Genomic DNA, 24056 nt, shown 5'->3' on the forward strand with positions numbered 1-24056 from the left:
AAAAGGGTAAGTAAGCTTTTACGTTTAGACCCCGCGGACACGCAGCGGACTTTGGGGCAGGGGAACGGAGAAACGGCGGAACGGCGGAACGGCGATGCTGGAGGAGGAGACTCCAGGATGCCGAGGGAAAAGAGGAACGGGGACTCGAAAGCAATTAGTTTCCACTTTTGTAGAGAAAGGGTTGAAGGGTCGAGCTTCGGGCGTCGAGGACGTCGACCTCCTCCTCCTTCCCCCTCTTCCTTCTCCTTCTCCTTCTCCCTCCTTTTCCTCTTCCTCTTCCTCCTCCCTGGAGACCTCGAGATTGCCGAGAGGCCTTCGAGTTCCCACCGAACGGCTACCGCGGCTAACGGACATCGGACGAATTGTTCCGAGTACACAGAAAACGCGTGTGTAAAGTTAGGGAAACGATCGCTCGTCGTGGAAATCGACCGAGTTAAAATATTTTTCTCAAGCATCATTTTATTCACCCCGTAAATATTTCACTCGTTACAGAATCGATCGATCCGGTTTCATTGCCGTCAACGATTCTCGATCACGCAACCGTGATTAGTGTAAAAATAAAACGAGAGTACAAAATTTTGCCGCTAGATGGTGCTCCGCCCGCTAACTTTCTCGCGGAGAAAGCAATTACTTCTAAAACCCGTTTATATCAACACGATAAAGTTCTTTGTCGATTGAAATAATTTTTATAAACCAAAAAATAACGAGCATGAGTTGACAGTTCGAAATAATCTCGTTACTTAAATGGTATTTATATTTCTTTCGTGACGGTTTACTTGTCGAAACAACAATCTGGCTATATTTTATTTTGACCGATACTGTTGCCTCTGTTTTCATTGAATTCAGATGGAATTTGATGTATAGTAACATTGTACAGCAGGAAAGAAAAAACACATAATACGAAATGCGTAAAACCGTATTGGTAACTGAAATCTTGTTTAGAAATAAAAGTAGCTTTTATCCTGTATACAGAATATAAAATTGAAATATACGAGCAGAAATTTTACCAATTTCCATCGACAAAGTAACTACAGCGTGGAAGATAATAATAATAATAACAATGAAAATAACATAGATACCAGTGTACAAGTATTTCGCTCCGGGGATTTGTTCAACGGCATACGCGCTGTAACGCAAAACTGAAAATAATAACGAGACCCGGTTTGGTATAGCGATTCGCACGGAATGAGTTTTTTTGTAAAAAATGACCGCGCGTGTAGTTTTTCACGCATTGCAGACGATGCAGTGGAATTGAATTTTAATCCCACAGCATACAACGTTCAAACACAAGCTGCGCGTTAAAAATACACATTCCTCCGTACGTTTTCCAAATTTTATGAGTTTCCGCGCGTGCGTGTGTGTGTGTGTGTTTTTTCCCGTTAAAAATAAAGCATCGCTCGTAGATAGAAAAATAATGAAACTCGAAATTCGAAACTGGTTAGTGGTACACTTATTTCATTTTATCGATGAGGAATGCAAGATTCATAGGAAAATATTTTCAACCCTCTCGACGCTCTTTAACCTCGTAATGCTAATCTGTATGCATACTATATTGAAATGAAAGAGCAACAAGTGCGAGGCTCGGGGATCCGAGCCCTGTCTGTCTGATCACAAACGAACTGTTACCACTGTGAGAACTGTAGCATTTCGACACAGTTGATTTTCATCGAAGCTCAATCCTCGTCTTACTATTCCTGAATTCCTGAATTATCCTCTTCGCCTCTGAAATAAAGTATTTCAGTTTCGAGGGTCCGACAACAACAAAAAAAAAAAAAATAAAACGCGACTCGGACCTCATTTTAAAACGTGACAGTCTCAGGCGGATTTTTCTCATTCACTTTGAATGTCGAGCAATTCGGAACAAAAAGTGGGACGAAAAAATCGTCGGTGATAAGAATCCGGGGTATATTTCTTATTTGCAGATGTTGTTCGTATACCTACGGACGCTTTGATGTTCGAACTTGAATACGATTCAAAGTCGGGTAAATATCTGCACCCACGGAGTCTTTCATCTTTCATATTTCAACCCGGGATATTATCGACTTTCAGCGAAGCACATGACAGTTAACGGGAAAGGAATGGGGAAAAAAAAAAAAAAAAAACTTCACGTACCGCGTGCCGCGGTCATGGAGATGAAAAATCCCGAGATTTTTCATACCATTGGATAGCCCGTCGAACGGAAAGTTGAAAAAGCGACGGAGATGGAAATTGCGAATCAAAAGTTAGAAATTAGCGAGGAATCTAGTGACCGTCGAAATTTTTCGCTTTATACCGCGACGTTTGATGTCGTGTAATCAACTTTTCCGATTTATTGACGATGTTTCAGGTGCGCAGTTCGCTCAAAAATTATTTAAATATAATCAAGGATTGCAAAGTGAAGCTGAAGTTGATTGAGTGCAATTTTAATCAAAAAAATTCTACTCAATGTGTAACTGAGGTAAACGGTGAAAAATTCAAATGTTGTTATCTTAGTTTTTGGTGGTCTGAGTTGATAGAAAAATGTTATTTGTTTGAAAGTTTATTATCCATAAATCCAATGCAATAAGTTTATCGATTGGAATGATTTTTATCTCGAAACTAAAACTCGACGAGCAGAACCGCATAACTTCGATAAAATTACGAGATAATCATAGATCGAGTATTCGTCGAATGATTGTTTTCGTAAAAATTAACAAATAGCAAAATTATGAACAGAACAGCTCAGGTATCGATATTTTATTTCAGAAAACATAAAAATTGTTAAAAACCTGATAGTTTCGTTTGACTTCGTTGTACGATGGCTCATTTTACTCATCAGTCAATTTAATATTGTCATTTCGTGATTTCAAACCATCTCATCGCAACGATATAAAACTAAACATTTAACGATGCGAACATGAGGAAGAAAAATTTCTAACGCATTTGTAAAGAACAATCTTCTGAATAGAATGAACCATCGCTGTATTGTCGAGTGAAATAGAACGAATCTATTTGATTTCTAACCATTTCAAAGCAATTTGTACTGAATCATTGATATCCAAAGCTTGTGCTCATAATTCCAGTATTTTTAATTCTTCTAATTTTAAAGAGGTCTTTGTAGCTCACGAATATAATAACAGCAAATTATGTAACAAGGGAATAAATTCGAAGATTCTTGACTTATCTAATATTACCCGCAAATGCGGGAGAAAAGTGTTACTTTATTCCCTCATCTGCGGGTAAAATGTAAAGAGGGAATAATATGTCACTTTCGTCTCGCTTTTCAGGTAAAGAAATTTATCATTGCGCTTGAGTCGGGAATAAAATACATCAAATATACTATTGAACTAGTTTAAAAGTAGAGATCTTCTGCCAACCATTCTTAACAACGATCCTGCATCACTCACCAAGTACTGACCTCAAAATTTGCAAAGTTATACCAAACGGATCGGGATTGAAATGTTGAAGGGAGACACACGCGGCGACAATTATCATTTCACAATGCGCATATAGCCAATGAAACGGATGATAGAAAGGGAGAGACGAGACTCGGAATGAGAGAGGAAGCCGTAGAGAATAGCCCCGAGCCAATAAACTGTGCGAATGCAAATATCTATTCCATATTCAATTCCGTCGGAGGTAATGGAAAGTTTCCAAGCTAGCGGTCGCTCTGCTGCTTCTGCTCGCTTTTCGATGGGCTTCAGGATGTGTCACACAGTCGAACAAACTGGTTTATAATACTCTCCACGCCGCGAGCGCCTTTTGTTTACTTCGATTTATACGTCAATTAGCATCAATTCGCACCGGGAACCTTATCGCAAAAAACGTATGATTTTCAACGATATTTCTCAACTGTTATTTTTTTTTTTTTTTTTTACACGCAAATTCAACTACCTGAATTCTCGTGATGTGCTTCATTCATTTTTTCTTTTATTTTCTTTTTTTTTTCTTTCTTAACATGTTGTAAAATCTAACATAATTTATTCCCCGGAATTGAGATCGTTTGTTCGAGGGAACTGATTGGACTTTATTTTTGTGAGAGATCGAAACAACACAATAAAAGTATCTTCGACAAAGGAAAAATCAGGTTTTCGAAGAGTTTCGAATTCTGTGTTGAAAAAAGTATTCAAATTTTATAGCATTGTTGTTGCATTGCTTTCGTAATAAAAAAAAATAATGCGACATATTTTCAAATTGGACACTTTCATTGCCTACTGTCTGTTTTCAAACGACTTAATCACGAATCACAGGGATCGGGAAATGATGAGCTAAAAACAAGACAAGAACCTATCGCAAGCAATTCGGAAAAAAGTATTTTTTCGCGAAACGAATGAACTACAATTGACGTATTGACAAAAGACATGACACAAAAATATGAATTATCTGCAATTGTAGCAAGTTGGTAAATATTTTTCGTATAAACTCGATGTTCTTTCATCGATCCTGTTTTGCACGATGATAAACAGTCGTTTCAAAAACAAAATTAAATCCAACTTGATCAACATCGTTTATAATTTTTGAATCCGCATTTCATTGTGGAACCTTTTTTTAATCAGCCAATTGTCGATAAATAGTTTCTGACTTTTTTTTAACTATCTGTATCTGCTTTAATTTCGTCCATCTTAAAAATCCTTGCCAACAACGATCATCGACAAAAACAAAAACATGTACGAGTGAGTGATTCTGCAAACAAATTGAAATGCTTCTCCGCCAATCATCGGTGGATTCGTAATTCTAATTCCTGCGGAAAAACCACGCGGTGCGTTAAACAGAAGACAGGCGTATGATAGATGCAAATTGAAGTAATTGGAGGGATATAACTCAATCCAATCCGTCAGAGCGGTCTGCGTAACATAAATACAATTACGGCGTTGGCCCTCTGTAAATTTGTTGTTCGATTTGCAGGTTTGAGATTTTTTTTACAACGTGATATACGATACAGGGTGAATTTCTAACGACCGAACGGTACGTCGTCTGCTAAAGTTTAATGCGCATGAGCTACGATCCGAGAGCAATTGTTTGCCAGGGTAACCGATCGTCATAAATTTTTGAGGTTACGTTCACGGCGATTGGTAACCCTGGCAAACAATTGCTCTCGGATTGTAGCTCATGCGCATTAAATTTTAGCAGACGACGAACCATTTATTCGTTAGGAATTCATTCTGTACAGGAAGCAGCCTGAAATCAGCTTTCTTTTCTTTCGTCTCGCCAACTTTTTGTCGACATTTTTTTCCCGTTGGTCAGGAAAAAAAATCCGATTGTCAACAGTTTCACCGTTGTTATTTCTCTGGTCTTGAAATAACCGTGGAAATAATCACTGGTTCAAAGAGTTCGATTCGAATTCATTCGAATATTTCCAGCCACTTTCATATGGGTCATTCTATGCCATTCAAGGGTGAACACCACCAAACGGAATTTGAACTAACGACATATCGAATTTCACAAAGTAAGTATTTTCCAGCTGTTTTCCTGTAGTTCCCAAGGTATTGGTTCAAATATCATCGAGAATTGATGATATATAAAAAGCTCTGTCACACTTTTCACCGTCAAGACTTTGTACAATTTTCCGTCAAACCATCTGATTTCTTCATTGATTTGTAACCACCTTTTTCAGAAGGTAACGCATGTTCAGTATTTTTTTCAGGCACTTATACCTTCAGTTACTTCTTCAGTATAAATTTTCCGATTCCGATGATCGTATCATAACGTTTAACCACCAATTTGTATAAGCACGATTCGAAAATGATTTGTCCTAAAATTCACATCTCAAAACATCAGCAAAATATCAAAGTATGTAAAACGACGTCCAGCCTGCTTTCACCAACAGAATTATTTTTCAACCATAATAAAATTGACCTTTCTCAGAGCACGTAACATTCTCAATTCATCGATCGTTAATATTCAAAAATATATACACAGCGAAGGGAAATTAGGAAAAAAAAAAATCTTCAACCAATATATTGCGTATTCACCGGGGGTCGCAGTTTGTATGGAACGCACCATAGGTATACCAAAATTTGACCTCAGAATTCGTATGAGCGCTACCGCGTTTTCTCAACGTTTTGCTGCCTTGCTGCTGGTTGAAACAGCCGCACATAGGTAGAAGTTTGCGCATACGGCATAACTCGTACAGCGAAAAGCGAGAGAAAAGTGGCAAGGGGGGGGGGAAGAAGAGACGAAGAGAAAAAAAACGACATTCGGTGTATTTCGCGGGGGGATAAAAATTGAAGAACCCTGCTGCAGCGAACCGGTCAAAACCCGAACCGGCGCTTTTAAGTTTTAAGCTTTCGAGCTTTAGGTGGGCTTTGAAACGACCGTCCTAGCGAATCCCCTGTGTTTTTGAGGTTTCAAAACACGAACGGAGAAATCGCCAACACTGCGGTAACGAAACGTGCAGCGAACGTGCGACGGAATTTGCCAGAGAATCCGGGTTTGCTCTGCCTAAGCCCGGAAAAATGATTCGTTCGAATGCGAAACTGCTGGGGTGTTATTTTTTTTCTTTTTTTTTTGGGTGGGAGGGGGGAGGGAGAATTTCTTCACCCACGAGTCATTTTTTATTCGCAATCAAAAGTCAAAGTCGTACTCGAAGAGTTGAAAAAAAATGTATTCCAACATCGAAGCGCGCGTCAAATTTCATTTCAACCAATCGAATGATTCTTGTAATTACCGAGCGATATTTTTCATTGACGGTAAAAGAAGAAGAAAAAAAAACAAACAAACAAAACGAAAAAACGCGGTCTTAAATAAGACTTTTTTCAATTATTTCACGATGGAACAAACAATTTCTCTGGGTGCTAGAATCGATTCGAAACTTTCTGGGTACTCTGAAAACTCCATTTGTTTTTTTTTTTTTTTCTCAAAATTCGTCACACGATTTAACCTCTCGAAGTTCAAGGAAATGTCATTTTTCAATACTGCTCAGATTGAATCATGTCCAGATTTCAAACCCGCTGTGTTAACACGGTATGAGTGCGAGAGAAAAATCAAGATATTGTACGAAATTACATCGAGTTTTTGCGCTGTGAAAATATCGACCGGTTTGTTACAAGAATTAGAAACAGTGAATTTGTATTTACTCAAGGTATAAAGAGCAGGCTTCGCGAGTGAACATTTTAACAACATGCTGCCAGTGGTGAAAGCGGAAAATCGGATGTGGATAACAGTTGAAAATACGCTAGCCACTGCGTTGATTTATTCCGTACCTAAATCAAATACGGCAAAAGCTGGCGAGGCGGAAGGGCGATTCGTTCCCGTAAATATTGAGATTCTCAATTCCAATTTGGTATTGAAATACAAACTGCGCCGTTTCAACGTTGCGTATCTTACCGCTTATCGTTTGGTTTATAAAGTACTTGGGTGAAAAATGCGAGAATTTCAAAGTAGAAAAATTACAAATATAACGACGAACAAGATGGCAAGGATAATTCAGCGAAGACAGGTTATCGAGGAAATACGATGATCGTATCATCCGAAGGCAGGAGGAGAAGATCGAGTGGCTTTTACAGCGAAATCTTTTTCGTCTCAAGTTCGTTGATCTTGTTTGTTTCCAGCCGACATTTCATTTCTTATTCCCCCTTATACTTTCAACTTATTCTACGTATCCCGCCCCTCGTTCTTTCTCTCTCTTTTCACCCACCTTGAATCACCGCCTTACCAAAAATACATTTCGAATGCTTTGCGCGGCCCATTAATCCAAGAAAAAAACCAGCCCACTGATTGATGAGATGAGATTTTCAGAGAGACGGAAGGTTGCGCTTACCTTTTCCTCCGTATCTTCAACGTTAAAAATATCGCGACGTCGCACTGACCTCCCGACGCGAAAGAGAGAAAGGGAGGATAATCCAAGCGAGTCGCTTATTTCCTATCTCTCGAGTAAAAAGTCGAGAAATTCGAGGGTCGACAAGCGAGTCATGAAAAAGCCGACTGAGAGACAGAAGCAGGCACATGCCAGGGTGGAAATATTCAAAGGGAGAAATTTCCACCGATCAGAGTGGAGCAGAGCAGGCAGGTGCTTATACAAGCGATAAATTTGAAACGTAGGTGGGTAGAAGCAACCCCCCTTCCGCTTTCATACGATTATGTTCCGGTTGAGTTGACTACACCAATTCCCGATAAAGCGGCGCAGCGGGAAAAGTAGAATTCGGAATTTCCCCGATTCAAAACGATTTTTTAATTGGCAGATCAACCCGGAAATCCGCAAGGGTGTGATAAAACGTCAAAGAATAAAGTACGTACGAGGAATAAAGAGCCTTTCTAATGACAGTCCCGCGGCCTCGTTAAAACCAAGGGCTTGCCCTCGCACACGTGCAGGTGGTAAGCCTTTATTACACCGGATCCCCTTATCGAGGCACGGCAGACGTTTGGGATCCACGATATTTTCCCTCGCGAGTGGAACGAACCGAAGAGTGAAAAGCGAGCGTAGAGGAGAAATTTTGCACCCCGAAAGCCGAGATGTCAGGTCTCCTCTCTCGTCAGAACGTAACTGGTCGTATCGTAATTATTGAAACTTTGATCCCACCGCAGTCACCAAATTGCATCAAACTACACGGCGGAATCGCGTCTATTTTAACGATCCCGTTGCGAGGAAAATTCGAGTCAAGAATTAACTTCGGAACGGTGGTAATTTGATGGAAAAAATTTCAACATTTGAAATATTTTTTCATACATTTTCCAAATAATATCGTAGCCGACTGAGAATATCTGTTCAGGCGTTGTGTAGTTTCAGCTTCAGATTATATATTTTTCCAAAACTCAACATCAAATTCAGAAATTTTTGCTAAGCCAAGTCGTCACTTTTGCTTTATGACGATTTAATTTTGTCATCAAATGAATCTGATGAAATTTTTCTCTGACATATGAAAGTAGGACGAATATCTCATTTTCTCTACACTGCAAATAAGTTAAAAGCTCGATTTTAATTGCAATGGCTAAGGCAATAATAATTATCATTGACGTATCAAAACTATCAATTTCATTTGAAATAGTTCATCTAATGACGAAACGAATGGAATATTGTTGATACACGATCACGCTGATGTGAATTTTTTTTTTTTCTCAACCGAATCAATGATGTCAAAAATGAGCTTTTCCAATATTCCCTATCCACATCATTATTCGAAAAAATTGCTGCAGCGTCAGTACTTGCGTAAAAGTTTGCGGCTTTGAACACTCGGACTAATTTATTAAAAAATATAAGTATAAAACAAAAAAAAAAAAAAAAAACATCCACCAAGTCCTACCGAAAAATTAAACATAGCGGTAAATTTTACGGTTTATAATAACGGATTACTTGAACTAAGCGAAAAAATAATTCGTTTCCGCAAAGTGTGTTAACCAGTCCCCGATCTTCCTTCGATGACCTTCAACGGAGGTAAAGCAGACAATATTTCTATAAGCGATGCATATGCATCTGGAGTAGAAAATGTATCTTCACGAGAGAGAAGAAGGACAGGTTTTAGTCTGCAAGGTGAACATGCCAGGTGTAATAGGAATATGTAAAGTTTGCGAATATTTATGTGCTGCACTGAGGATAATAATATTATTCGCAGCTTTTATATCCGAGATCAGAACTGCAGCGGTGGCGCGAGAGGTTATATTAGAGGGTAAAGTAGGTACATGTAATACCGGGTATACAGGCTGAGTGTAGTAATATTATGGAAATTAATATGGTGGGTGGTTGCGTTGCGCGTTACGTGTAAGAGGGGCTGGTGGCGTGGAGAATATCAAATGTCAGGTGAAATGGTAGGCAAGACAAATAAACTCGCGTGTTCTCGTTACGACTAGACCGTTCTGTCTTATCTCCTTTCTCTATATCTGCGGCTCAGCCAGCGCCGCGTGGAAGTCAAATGTAGATATTTGTCATTTTGGCTTATCCACTCGGTGTCGCTGAGCCATCGGTTTATTACACACCGCCTGGTGAAGGTGAAATATTCTCGAATCTAAAAGCGTTGAAAGAGAAAAACGACCCCCCTCGGTAAGTTTACCTTCGTCCAACTTTACCTCGCCAATATTTTATCCCGCGGCGGAGACTCGACGGATGGAAACGCCCATTCAAATACTCAGAAGTTCATTATTCCTTTTCCTTATTCTCGAACGGCAACAATTTTCGTTTACGTTGTGACGCTTGGATATTTATAACCGAAGCGTCGGAGAAATGAACCATTGAAATGGTAAAGTAAATTAAGGAAATGCGCAAAATGAAAGCCGAAATTTGTTAATAATTCAACTTTAACGCAGTCAAGTTTTTCGCAAAGAGACAACGAATATTATGTACGAGGAAGAAATTAACAATTAAAAAAAATTCTTTTACAATATCTGTACAAAACTTTGCATTCGACAAATTTTAACCATATTTTCGTACATCCGCATTTTCATTCATTCCTGTGAGAATTGGGCTCAAAAACGGTCAATTTGCAAGTTACGTTGGCTCGTCGAGGTTAGTTTGCGTAACCGGTTGAATTTCTGTATTCTTGTATAACGAGTTCCTCGATGTTTGAATAGGTATCGACTCTCGGTGTAAACAGCAAATATCGAAACACCGCCTGTAATTAGCGATGTTGAACGAGTCGAGTCTTGTGTAACTTTTGCTTTAAGCACGCTTGCGCGAAATTTCGCGAAGGGCTTTCCAAACTCGACCCCTCAATCGCGCGTTGTGTGTTTACACGTGTAAACCTGACATACGAATAATTTTCTGACTTTCCCCTGGTCCAGAATCAACGTAACGACATGAGAGTAAAAAAAAAAAAATTAGTGCTTTTGAAAATTTTGCTCAATCCCGGATAAATTCTTTAAAAAACAAACTTCAAAACGAGCTTTCGATATACCTCAGATACAAAGTTTTTCTATACTTTAAAAACCAGTTGAATTTCTCAGAGAAAAAAATAAACAAATTTAACAATTTATCACTTTTCATCAGGAAAGCTCAGTCGTTAACAATTTCAGAAAGTCTGCATCTCACTATAGATTTTCCTCCTTCAATTTCAGGCACATAATTTTGTTCGTCAATTAATCCTTTGTAAAATATTCAATATAAACTTTGGATAACAACAACGGATTTTTCGTTGATCCACAAATTCATAACTACAACTATTGTAGATCGTAGATTTTCTTTCGGTACCTGACAAGCCCAATTATCAAAGAAATTTTTCTTCAGTGATTTGAGGAAAAAAATTGATTTACGCAGTTTCACCATCTTGTTGCGGTATTGTAAATATTTGTATCAACGATTTTGCCCACTCATATTTATATGAGGATTATAAAACGGCACCTGTGCACACGTATCTCCATCCGGCTAAACATAAAACGATATAATAAAATATGAAAGAATCTGAAATATAAGAAATATAAGAAATATAATAACAACACACCGCAAGAAAGAAGAAAACATATTTTTCTCGCTTGTGTTCATAGCGTCTGCAATGAAATTCGCGTGTATAATATGCACATTATATAAATATACGTATCCGTTGAAAAATTATTGATAAAGAATACCTCTCTGATTTGTTGGAAAATTGCGTTTCGCTTCTCATTAATTTCATTCGTAAGGTCGCGAAATTCAATTACAGAATGGAGGGGCGATGAGAAGGAAGGAAAGAAAAAAAAAAAAAATTTTAAAAAGAAAACATGATAAAATAATAAAACGAAAATAGAAGAGAAATAAAAACAGGAACAAAATGAATAAAAGAGGCAGAAAAGCTACGTAACGAATCCCCGTTGTGGCGCAGAATCCTCGTCTCGTTCATTCGCGGAAAAATCTAGACTTGATTGCTTGCCAGTTGGCAAAAGAAAATTTGAATAAACATCCCCGACAGCAGCAGCTGCAGCAGCAGCAGCAGTTCTCGCAAATTCATTCATCTCTTCATACAAAGTTGCTTGATGCTAAATCCGCGTGCAGTGCGCGCATCAGCGTAATTCAGCAACGATTTTACCGCGGTTTTACCACCCTCATGCGAAACAGTAAAATTACAACTTACGGCTTGCGATTTACCAGCATCATATTTACTCGCAATTACAGGTACCTACACGTTATATTCATCCACTCGGAATTACTATTCTAGGAAAAATGTATGAAGAAACGTGCGATTTTCAGCTGCGTAATACGGGATGTTTCCGAATTGAAGTTGCCTACCATTGAGGGGCGCAAATATCGTTAATACAGACCTACCGAGTTATCTACCGATAACTCGGTAGGTAACGAAGTGCTCGCGTCGGTAGGTCTGTCTTACCGATATTTGTGCCCTTTGATGGTAGGCAACCCAATATACTGCGGCGTTTACTCAAAAATATCCTGTGTATATACATCAAACATTCAATCTCTTTCTTGTTCCCCCGTTTGTTTTTTGTTTTTTTTTTTTTTTTTTTTTTTTTCATACAAGTTCTTTTTCTGTTGCCATCGCATGCAGCCACCCAAGAGCAGGGATCAGGCAGTTGTAATAAAAATAAATTCACCAGCCGCCATGCCCAAACTCTTCGACCCGAAAGATTTAAATTGAAGTGAACATCGACGAACAATATAAGTCTGGATTCCAGGGCTCTCGATTGTTCGTTCGTTTATTTCACGGCGGCAAGTTCGGGAAAAGAATTGCGTCCTTCAGACGGAGAAACTTACTAGAGAGAAAAATTCAACGATCCTTGAGAATAGATCGACAATATTTCAAAAGATCGAAAATCATAAACGTCTTGAAGAGAAACTATCTGAATGATCACATTCATAGTTTTTAATGGCTCAGTTCAATTAGGTAGATATTGAAATAGTCGAGTTCTGAGAAAATTGTCGTACGTAAAAATATCAAAATGGTGAACGATTTTGAGAAAGAGATGGAAATAAATTTAGAAAAAAAAAAATACGATTCAAACAGTAAAGTAGAGCATTTCAGAATGAAATATACTATCGAAATAAAAGTAAAAACGATGAATTATGATAAATTATAAAAGAAAGAACGTGTGACAAATTTTCGAAAAATTCGTGGAAAACTACCGAGACGATTATGAATCCTTTCCAAGAGTCAAATTTTATAAAAAGAGAAAAGAAAACGAAAAAATTGATAGAAATCGTTTTTCACGAAGCAAAGTTTTTCGCGATTACAACTGCAATGGACATTCCATTTTACGATAGTGTTTAGAAGTGAATAAAATAAAAGTCACGAAGAGGTTCTCTTGAAGCGAGACACGTGATAAAATAATATAGCGAGAAATGAAAAGTTTCCGAAACACTATCAGCGTTAAAGATTGTTGAACGTACGCAGGTGGAATTTTTTATTTTTATTTTTCACAATATTATATAATATTTTGTTCGGTCTCATCCCATTTCATGTGGTATACTGGTATACGTATATTATGAGAGTTCATTTTCGGCGGGACGGGGACGGGAAAAAGTTTTTCCTGTAAATGAAAAAAGTTGCCGACAGTGATATCGAAAAAGTTCAGCCACGGAGCTCGGAGTCTGTGATATGAGAATACAAACGTCACGGACCAGTGGAAACTGCTTCTTTCGCGATTGAAAACTGAAGTGAATGAACGACCGCTGTGCCAAGGTCTGTGTTCGCCCCCTGAATCCCCATTTTTACCCCTCCGCAAACGGTGCATTTTATTATTTTCGGTGAATATAAAACGCAGGATAAAAATAAACTAGGAATTTCCCCTCGTTAATCTTCGAGTTTCGTTCAATATACACGATTCTTCCTTAGCCAAGAGCCCACCCCCCACCCCCCTTCGACCTCATCAATTTGAGTATTGACGTTTTTTTCACCAATATTCGGTGATAATTGAATCGTTTTAAATTCGAAATATTTAAACGGACCTAACAACAATGAGTGGCGATCGAAACAATTAAATTCAGTTCAGAGGTAAAGATATTCAAATTTATACAATTTTAGTAAAATTAAAGTACAAAATCTGGTGGATTGAAATCGAAATTTCAAATAAGTGAAAAACTTGAGTCTTGAGAAAATTAAAATATCCTGACTCGATTTTGTGCTAATTAATTTTTCCGTTTTGTTAATTTCTTTATGTTTTATCGAAGCACACTGAGAAAAATTTCATTTTTTATGGTAACTAGAAAAATTGAGTAAAACGATGTAAGCGTAACCATTTTGCGCTATTGTCGATCCTTTTTTGGTTATTGCAACGCAAAATCAGCTTGTGAGGTTTACTCTGCTCTTTTAGTTGAACAAGGCTTTAACTTCAATTTATCGTTGCACGAGCATTAAATTTTCGCAACAGTTTCAAAAAAATACAGTAACAGCGATCGTAATGAGAAAGAATAGTAACGGATGCTAGACTTTCCGGTAACAGCTAGAATACTAATTTTCATTTTCTACGCAGAACTGTATTTTTCGATTGTGGTAAAAAAAAATGAAAATAGTTAAGAACTGAGCGGTAACCGTAACTAAAAATTTCTCCAAGTGTATGGAGGGATTTTTAATTTTTATCAATTCGAATAATAATTTTATTCTTTCAATTTTTTTCGGCTTTCTAAATTACAACGCGGGACCAGAGATACGAGAATCGAATTGACGGATCGTGAAGAGTTGAAGGGGAATTTGCATAGAGCGCGAGTTGGAATCGTATATTTCCTCGGCACATACCGCATCAAAGAAGAACGGTTAAATCGCGGATGGGATTTCAGAGAGAACAAAAGTGGGGCAGGAGGTTGGAACGCGTTGCCAAAAGTTGCGGAATCCCGTAATCTGTCGAGATTTTCTCCCCCACCACGTTCACCCCCTTTCGGTTTCGGCCCCGTAAATACTTTATACACGGCACAATGAAATCGCTTTTCCGAGGGTCGTTCGACGGTTGATAAAAGATAAAAGAGACAGGCTGGGGTGAAAACTGCATTGAACAAAAAAAAAAAAGAAAAAAAAAAAAAAAAATACAGAAAGAAGCCATGCGTGCTAGCAAAGAATGGAAAAATAATAATCCGCAGCACGCAGCGTAGTCAGAAAAGCGTAAAATGATAAAAATCGGTAAAGCGATAGGTGAGGGTTGGTTAGAACGGCATTCTCCCTCTGAATTACTGGATGCTGGAAATAATTTCCCACGTTAGGTAAGTGAAGCGATTTTGTTAGGGTGACGAATACTCCACTTTAAAAAAAAAATAAATTCACCATCCGATCGTGAGTTGATAAGAATATTTCTGATTATTTCAAATACCTGCACTTCTAGATAAAAACGGAAGCTGTTATATTAACAGCGACAATGTAGAGTCGAATTTTTATTCGATTCAACTCCCACAGACAATCATCGAAATTCGGTTATTCGTTCTCAAAATATCCTTCTTTTCATTCTTACGTCCGTAGGAAATTATACATGTAATAACGGCTTGGCATATCGGTACGATCGATTTTTCATCCGACGATATCTCAAGAACGATTGAACGAACTTCGATGATCTTGGTCTCGATCAACGAATTTCTTTGTGATTTATAACTGATAGAATTCTGACCAGAATCGGTGAAGCCGTTCGTGAGTTATTCGCGAAAACGAGAATTTATTAGCCCGAGATTTTTAACTTCGGAAGTGCCGCGGAATCGGCAAGAAATTCGATTATTTTTCCTGCTTGTTTGCCTGGATGATAAGTAAAAAATCGATTCGTAAAATAGAGAAAATAATTCGTTAACAGGATTCCTACTAGATGTCACCGATGATTTGGCATTCCCGTAAGAAAAGATTTATCAAAATTGAACATGATCCATTCTGAAAATGACGAAGATCAGAAGACCAATCGAATGTTTGATTCTGCATAATTCCATCAGTTTTAGTGGGTAAAATTTTGAAAACAAATTGAAATTCTTCCGGCGTTAGGAGTAAATTTATGACGGATGCATTTTCAGGATAAATCATTATTTCGTAATTTTAGAATTGTCGAAGATCCAGTGAATTACCAATGGCTATTTAGCTAAAAGTAATCGATTATTCGATTTTAAAAAACAATCGATTACACTCGATTAACCGAGAAAAAGTAATCGATGAAATGTAAAATCGATTATTTTTGGCCATCCTTACTAAGTAAGAACCGTATATTGAAGCAAAATCATGCTGCAACCAGTTTTGAAAACTCAACTCATTCGAAGCGAAAAGTTGCAAAATCGTGATTTTACGATTCAGCGTTTCGTTCCTAATAATTTCATCCCCATTGAAATTATTCACCGAGAGAAATTTCCAGTTGCGGTTGTCACGAGGTACTTGACTATTTTTGTTTCTCACCATAATTGTAAATTACAGTTTTGGGTACGTAATATCAACTAGTCTGTGATCAACAGCTCTTATCGGAAAATCTTTTTTCTAATCATAGTCAGCCGTTTATCCGTACTATATTTACTTGCGCAACCGTCGTCGTAACGATTTCATGTTATTACAACGATAAATCTACATTGAGGCCTTAATTGGAGTAAAAAAATGTTGAGCATAGACTAAACCGAGAACAGATAGACAGAAATGGGAGCCTACTAAAGAAAATTGTCAATAAAACAGATAATTTAAACGGTATACTTTTTTTTATTAATTACGATCGTAAGCTTTACTTATCTGGCTACCAGAAAATCACTGAAAAATTACTAGGCCGAATAATTTTTGGTTAAAAAACATAAATAATTGAACCTAAGAAATGTCGTTTCCTTCCATTAACCTACACTTCGTAAAATGGGACCCATTAAATGTCGCATACGTTACATGAAAGCCATTAATTTTACTCGGTCTGACAAAAGTCTAATCTTAGGTTTCAATCTGTCTTAAGAAGCTCTAATTTTTTCTGCCTCAGTAATCATTAATCTGATAATGAGTAAAAAGAAATATAATATTTGATAAAAAAAATCGTGTAGCTTCTATTTGAAAAATAAAAAAAAAAGTAATAATTTCATCTAATTTTTTATTGCAATTTCAATAGTGACATCTTAAATTCGATAGATATGGTGATATAGCAGGTGTGAATACAATATACTAACTGTGAATTTTCACGCTTATCCGGAACGTTGAAATTTCGTACTTTTTACAAGCGAGGAGCAAAAACAAACAATTGTCCCGTTGAAATTCCAAATTTGAAACAGTTCCAAAAGCGCCAAATTCCGAATGTTTGGCGGCGAAGCTTGAAGTGAAGGAATCAAACCTTTACGAGACAAGAAAGATTCGAATGGGCGGAATGCCGACGTCTCAAAGTTCCGAAAACCAACATTCCGATAATTCAAGTTACGATGAAGCGAAATTCGAAAAAACAAACTTCCGATAGAGTAAAATTCCGAATATTAAAATATCCTCACACAGCTTAGTTCACTCAACGAGTAGATGTGAAAAATGAGAAAAACCGAAAATCAGAATCACCTCAATTCCGAACATAAAAATATCAAAAATTTACAAAAAGAAAAAAAACGAAAGCACAACGCTGTGAAATTTCACCAAGCCAGAAATTCACAGATTTGAAAATCTTTGATCACTTGCAATCTGTCTTAAAAATTCTCTCACTTTTTCCCACTTTTGGAACTTTGACTTGTCGGAGTTACGCCGTATCGGATCTTTTGCGCTTTCGGAACTTTGAGCAATGAATTTCGAACCATTCAAAGCTTTCATTTTCGTCAGAACAGGCACGATTTCTTTGCTCCAAGTTTCACCGCCAAAAAATGCTGAATTTCGCGCTTCGGCAACTTTTCAAATTCGGAATTTATACTCCGACGCGTTACCCCGACGATCCACCCGATTTCACTGAAACTTTCCTACAAATAACTGAAACGAATGAAATTTCTTCTCGGCTTGCGGTCGCAGCGGGACTTACCATTGAGCTGCGGTATCGGAGTGGCGGCAGCGAGGCAGAGACACGCCAAAAGTACGGGAAACATTTTCAACCCCGTCAACGTCGGCCGAACTGGAACTTTCATCCCTCTCCTCCCTCCCCTCCCCCCTTCTCGTTCCGGTTTTGGTTCTCTTTCACCTCCGAGTGGCGAATTGACTCGCACTCGGCACGTGATATCGGGATTTCGCGGGGTTATCAGCCCTCCACCTCCGTCCCGGTGCCGTAGGGGCGAGAGTTGCGGGTCACGGCTTAGCGGCTCAAAAATATAACCGGAAAAAAAAGAGCTTTCAAAACGAGTTGCGCAAGAGCGTCGGCTGCAGTTGACGATTATCGTACGTATTTGAATCGTCCTTTGCACATTTCCCGAAGCAACGAAGACATAATTACACTCTCTGTCATAAATCGTCGATCATCGGTTCCAGCCGCGGGATGAAAAGCGATTTTCTTCACTTGCACTTGCGCGCGTTTCACGTCTCTGAAAGTCTTTATGCGTGTCTTCTTTTTTTCTTTTTTTTTTAATCACTCTCTCACACCGGCGTTATAACCGTTTTGATTTCGAATTGTTTAAACCGTTTAAATTCACAGGCGATAATTATTATAGACACTTCTAGGAATTTGTTCCAGAGGTAATAACATCAATTTCGTTGTTACTGTTATTCAGTTTTTATATCGAACCTCTCTGGTTGAAGTTCGCACTTTGGATCGTTATTTTGCGACTTAAGAATTTTTCGGGATCCATTAAACAATGTTTCGTTACTTAAACGCTACTACCTGATTCAATTTCGTATGAAATTTGTTTAGGGTCTGAACAGAAAACGTCCTCAATTAGAACGTGAAGCTGAAATTCTGAACTATAAAAGTTCGAAGTCGAGTCACCCTCGTGGAAAAAAAGAAACCAAGTTGGGTGTAAATTCCCATAGTAAAAGAATTGAGGGTACGAATTTAAACCCAAGTTCAGAGTTTTTTTCCTTCAGGCCAATTAAAAATTAGCAACATTACTGTATTACTATCTAAACAAAAAAACTTTTCACTTCGTCGGATTTCAAATATACAGTTCATTTTTTTTTCTGTAAAATCAATTTTCGACGTCACGTCAGGTTAATTTCCGCAACGTTCGCGCAATTTATACACAAGATCCTTTTCGTTGATCGAAGTGAACTCCGATGCATAGAAATTGGCATAAAAATATGATTTGATGGTTTTCGAAAAGAAGGCACGGTAATCTGATTTGTTTTTCTTCAAAATAAAATTTACAGTTTTCACCGTATTTGTTTCACAATAAAATTAATTTCAATCATGATCATTTCAGTTTCAATTTAAATCAAACATTACGGTTCTATCATTCCTCTGTTTCAATAATTTTTCCACCATACCGAACAACGCTCGGCAGACTTTGTACAAGTCTGATGCCTGTCAACGAAAGGATTGTTTGAATCTAAACCACACCAAAAAAAAAACATATAAATAAAAAAAAAATTACAACGAGTTGAAAAATATACCGAGATAAAACGCGGGGTATAATTCTGTACAGTATGTAACAATCGAACCGTACGAGGAAAATAGTACCTGTCTAAGTGGAGAATAGAGAGAGAGAGAGAGAAGGGGGGGAGGGAGGGAGGGGTGGGATAACGCAGAGCGTTACGCAATTTGTAATAAGGGTGGAAAGTTAAACGTTCGCAAGTTGTTTAAGCTCTGTTCGTTGTTTGAACGCACGATAGAAGCTTTCGAAAGCGGGGCGGGAAAACGAGCGAGAAGGAGAGAAATGGGAGAGAGATGGAGAGAGAGAGAGAGAGAGAGATGGAGAGAGAGAAAGAGAGAGGGTTTTCCGGAACACCGGGAACAGAAGTTCGAGGTGGTGGTTGTACGTGGCTCGTTCGTCTCTTCGTTCTCCACATGCCGACCAACCGAGCCGAGTTATTGCCACTAACTTTATACGCGGCCCTCGGCTTCCTGCCGGTCATCTCGAAACTCTAATTACTTACGTATACAGAGAGAGAGCGAGAGAGAGAGAGAGAGAGATACGGAGAGTGTGAGAAAAAGAGAGACTTCAAATGCTTCGTTAAGGCTGTCTTGTTCTCCTCGCGTAATTCGATCCACATGTGAAAGAGCTTCTTATTACCACACTAATAGACCTCTCCGCAAACCTCGGTGGTCTAAACGTTTTTCAAAATTTTCACCCTCCGGCTTCGTTGTCGATAATTCAGAAAAATTGAACAGATTTTAATTTTTGCTTCGTTTTTTTTTTTTTTTTTTTTTTTTTTTCCGACACAATTTTGGTCCTGGAGATTTATTCAAAATTCTGGTTAATATCAAGCCATTGAATTTCGGAATATCTGACTTACGTAAGACTTTTGAAAGACATTGTTAAACAATTGAGTAACTTTTTGTAAGGATGGAAATCATTTTGTTCAGAATTCTTGTTACGATGAAAGGATTGTGATTTTTTTTTTTTTTTTTTTTTTTTTTACGTCAAAATTATACTGGGAATTTTCTTAAAAAAAAAGTGAAAATGACCAGATATTTTTTTTCTTGATTAATTTGCTTGCAGCTCGGTAGCAAATTAATTTGTAAGTCATACGAATTTTTATCAGGTCAGTTGAACGTTTAATGAACTAAACTAACCTCGACTAACGAGGCTACAAAATGAAAGGAAGGGAAAAGAATTTTTACTTCGTTGATATTATTGCAACGAATTAAAGTTAAAATGTATGAATTAAAACGAGTTTTTTTGGCTCTCAATAATAAGCGTTAAATTTTCGCAACAGTTGCAAGAAAATATAGCAACAGCGATCGCAATGAGAAAGAACAGTAACGGATACCAGACTTTCCGGTAACAGTTAGAAAACTAATTTTCATTTTCTACCTAGAACTACATTTTTCGATCGTGTTAAAAAATGAAAATAATCAAGGACCGAGCGGTAACCGGAAGTAAAAATTTCACTCAGACGTACACGTATTACAAGTGATATGATATGCCAAAATTCTTTCAAGTAAAAAAAAAAAAAAAAAAAAAAAATTGCAAAGTGGTTTAGCGAAAAAAAAAAAAAAAAAATGACGCAAAAAAAAAAAATAACTTTCGTAAATACACGGTAAAATTTCATTGATAATCAAACCCCATCGCGGATTTATTGCTATCCAACAACCTTGATACAATAATAATAAAAACAGCACCGTCGTATTTTTTCGAACGTCAGATCGATGGATGGGGAATTTGGGATGAGCCGATAGCCGAAGGGGATTGATGCCCCTGATTTTGCGTCAAGAACCACAAACTGCAGTAGCTGGAGGGGTGCAAGGGGTGTGATAGGGGTTGGAGAGGGAGGACGAACGAGGAGCGACTGCGAATTGACGTCCGCATTTAGCCTGCCCCGGAACTCCTCTCTTTGCCGCTCTTCAATATGTCAATAATTGAATGAGTTCCTCGTTTCGCAACCGCCGGTACTGAAGGGAGGTAGAGGAATAGGGGAGAATCGAATTTAATATTGCAACAGGCTGTGACTTCCCTCGATCGACTTTCTCCCCCCCCACCCCCCCCATAATAACACGTGCAACGGGCTTCCACGACTGACGAGCACCTGATACAGCCATGAATGATAGAAAATCGTGCAGGTTCAACCTCAGCTTTCAATATCCAAACCTCAAATTTTCATTACCAAGTTCCTGCGTTAGAATTTCAAATTACCGAGTGACAAAATTATGCCTTTAAATATCATTGCATCGATCATCGATCGTTAGTAATTTTCAAGATTACAAATCGTTTCAAACTTCGAGTACGCGTGAAATGAATCATTTTTTTTTTTTTTCTCATTAAAAAAATTTCAATAACCATTCACCAATCCACCGAAAATAATTTTACACCGCAATTTGGATTGTAGTAGTCATTCTATAATTGTCAATTTCATCTGTTTAATATTTTCAACTCGTAGAGGGTAAAAAATCTTGTTCACGTTCCTGCGAGAATATAATTTCGAAACATATTTTTTTTTTTTTTGTCAAACATATTTCGCTCTTTATCTGTTTACTTAGTAATGAACATTCCAACAATTTCAAAATATATCTACAATATCAATAACTGTACTGGAAACTACTCGAATAATTCAAGTATCATAAATAACATTAATCGAACCAACTTTTTTCCCCACTAACAGTCCAACTTCAATATTTTTTATCATCAGCCAACATTCATTGTTCTATAATAAAAATATAAGCACACACGCACACACACAAAAAGAAAAACGCGAACCTAACAAAGTTGGTAAAAAAAAAAAAAAAAAAAAAAAAACAACATTTCATTGAATCAAATCGTAAATGTAAAAGTTTATATCAAACAAATATTGTTCGGTACGGGATTCGATTAGTGAGATTGCTCGCCGACGACGACGACGGTTGAATTCTTTCTTTTTTATTTATTTATTTATTTATTTATTTATTTTTTTGGTATATACCTTTCGCCCCCGGGACAAATCGATTCATTTTTCATGACGGTATACCGCGGTCGCTTATGAAACAATAATACGGACACAAAATGGAATAAACAATGGCTAGGAAACGATCGACGAGAAATTACCGAGGAAAACACGCGCACACCATAATGTACACATATGGTACATCCATAACCAAACACATGTATAATAATAAACCCGTAATCGAACCTTTACCTGCGACTCGATGGCTAGAGAACATTATATTCATGTCTAAGTATACGGTAAAGATGTAGTCAAAGCTCGTAAAGCTGGCTTCACGCTACACGTTAGATAAAGTATACATATATATAGTATATATATATGTGTGTGTGTGTGTGTGTGTACGTAATCAGTGGATAATATCGATAAGTGGCCTGTTGTATACCATATACATAATGTATATTCGCGGAGGGAAAAGGAAAGCTTTTCTCTCTCTTTTTTTTTTTCTTTTTTTCTTTCATCTAGTCTCATTTTCTTTTCTTCTCTCCTACACATATACACATATAGCCTTGTCTCAGCAACGGATTGCTTCGTGAATATTTATGAGAAATTGATCGGCACGTTAATGAAGTTCGGATCGCGACGATGAACGTTGTTTTTCTTTTGGATCATGCACATACGTATAAAGTACAACACCCAGCAAGCAACTGCGATGCTCATTCACGCCACGTTGGTTGTACCAAGAACCTCGGACTTTATTATGAGTTTGCACATTTTGTTGCCGGGAAACGATGGCGGGGGAAAGGGAGGAGAAGGAACAATCACCTCGTAATTATACCTTAGACGGTGAAACTTGTAGGTACTGTTGACTTAATTTCAATCCTGTTTTTTTCTTTTTTTTTTTTTTTCTAAATATCTTACGCGGTTCGTAGAAATATTAGTTATCGTGGTGTTAAATTATTTCGTCTTTTTGACGGTACGTATCGGGGAGTCAAAATTCAAAACTTTGTCGAATTTTTCACCGATTAGTTTTAGTCGGCGGTAACGGAATTGTTTGAAAAAAAAAAAAAAAAATCAAAAACACTTTATTCTATACCGCGCGTATAGTACGAGAAGCGGAATTTTATTTTTTTTTTATTTTTCCCCCTTCGCAAAACTTTCCCATCGCACGATAAACTTGCAGGTGTGAAACTAGACGAGTGAAAACCTGACAAGTAATTAATTCGAGAGGAAAACTTTGCACGCGGTATGGTAATTATTACGAGTTTACTTTTTTTTACGAGCCGTGGACTGTTTTATTACCTTATTTGAAACAAAACCTCTGAATCGGTAAAAAGACACGTTCGATATTACACGGACGAGAAAACCATATTATAAAAATTTATAATCCACATTTTCCGACAATACGGAGGAAAGAAAAATAGATTCGAAGCTGCAATTATAATTACACCCAAGTATCGATTTACCATATCATTCAAAGGATGGTGTACGTATAACTTGTACGTACAATCCGTTGTGCAATAATTAATTTGTTTAGAAACTCTGGCGACTTGGTGCAGGTAAAGGGTGAAAGGGCGGGGAAGGGAGGGGCGGAAACCTATTTGCGGAGCTTTTCAATGCGCCGGAGACTTTCTCTCCCTCTCTCTCTCTCTCTCTCTCTCTCTCCTCTCCGAACGCGCGGGGCTGTTTGTAATACCTAGGCGAATTAATTAACACGACTACCGAAGCAAATCGGCACCGCGAATTCACATCTACATGCCACTTTGTTTAAACACCCTGTCAAAACCACGTGCGCCGCTTCTCGCCGGCCACCCGGCAAAACATCCCCCCCTTTACCCTTCCGGCGGAGCGATAAACACCGATTCAAAACTCGCCCTGCATCGCAGATTTAATTAGACATTGCATGGTTGGCAAAAC

At 37.8% G+C, this 24056-nt stretch overlaps 1 protein-coding gene across 14 annotated transcripts in view; it reads right to left on the bottom strand.

Annotated features, from left to right (window-relative positions):
• The window catches only part of LOC107225363 (disintegrin and metalloproteinase domain-containing protein 10), a 347658-nt gene that overhangs the window by 144170 nt on the left and 179432 nt on the right, over positions 1-24056 (bottom strand). For 7 of the 14 annotated variants that reach the window (XM_046736141.1, XM_046736138.1, XM_046736142.1 and 4 more), the window contains exon 2: positions 17719-18540. The exons of 2 other annotated variants lie outside the window; for them this stretch is intronic. In XM_046736141.1, the coding sequence (XP_046592097.1) occupies positions 17719-17821 (103 nt within the window). In that variant the 5' untranslated portion in view covers positions 17822-18540. Of the gene's footprint in view, positions 1-17718; positions 18588-23835; positions 23891-24056 lie in introns of those variants that run through there. 5 more of the 14 variants (XM_046736140.1, XM_046736149.1, XM_046736147.1 and 2 more) reach the window with 5 other exon arrangements.

This window comes from Neodiprion lecontei, chromosome 4 (genome assembly GCF_021901455.1).
Source record: "Neodiprion lecontei isolate iyNeoLeco1 chromosome 4, iyNeoLeco1.1, whole genome shotgun sequence".
Lineage (NCBI taxonomy): Eukaryota > Metazoa > Arthropoda > Insecta > Hymenoptera > Diprionidae > Neodiprion > Neodiprion lecontei.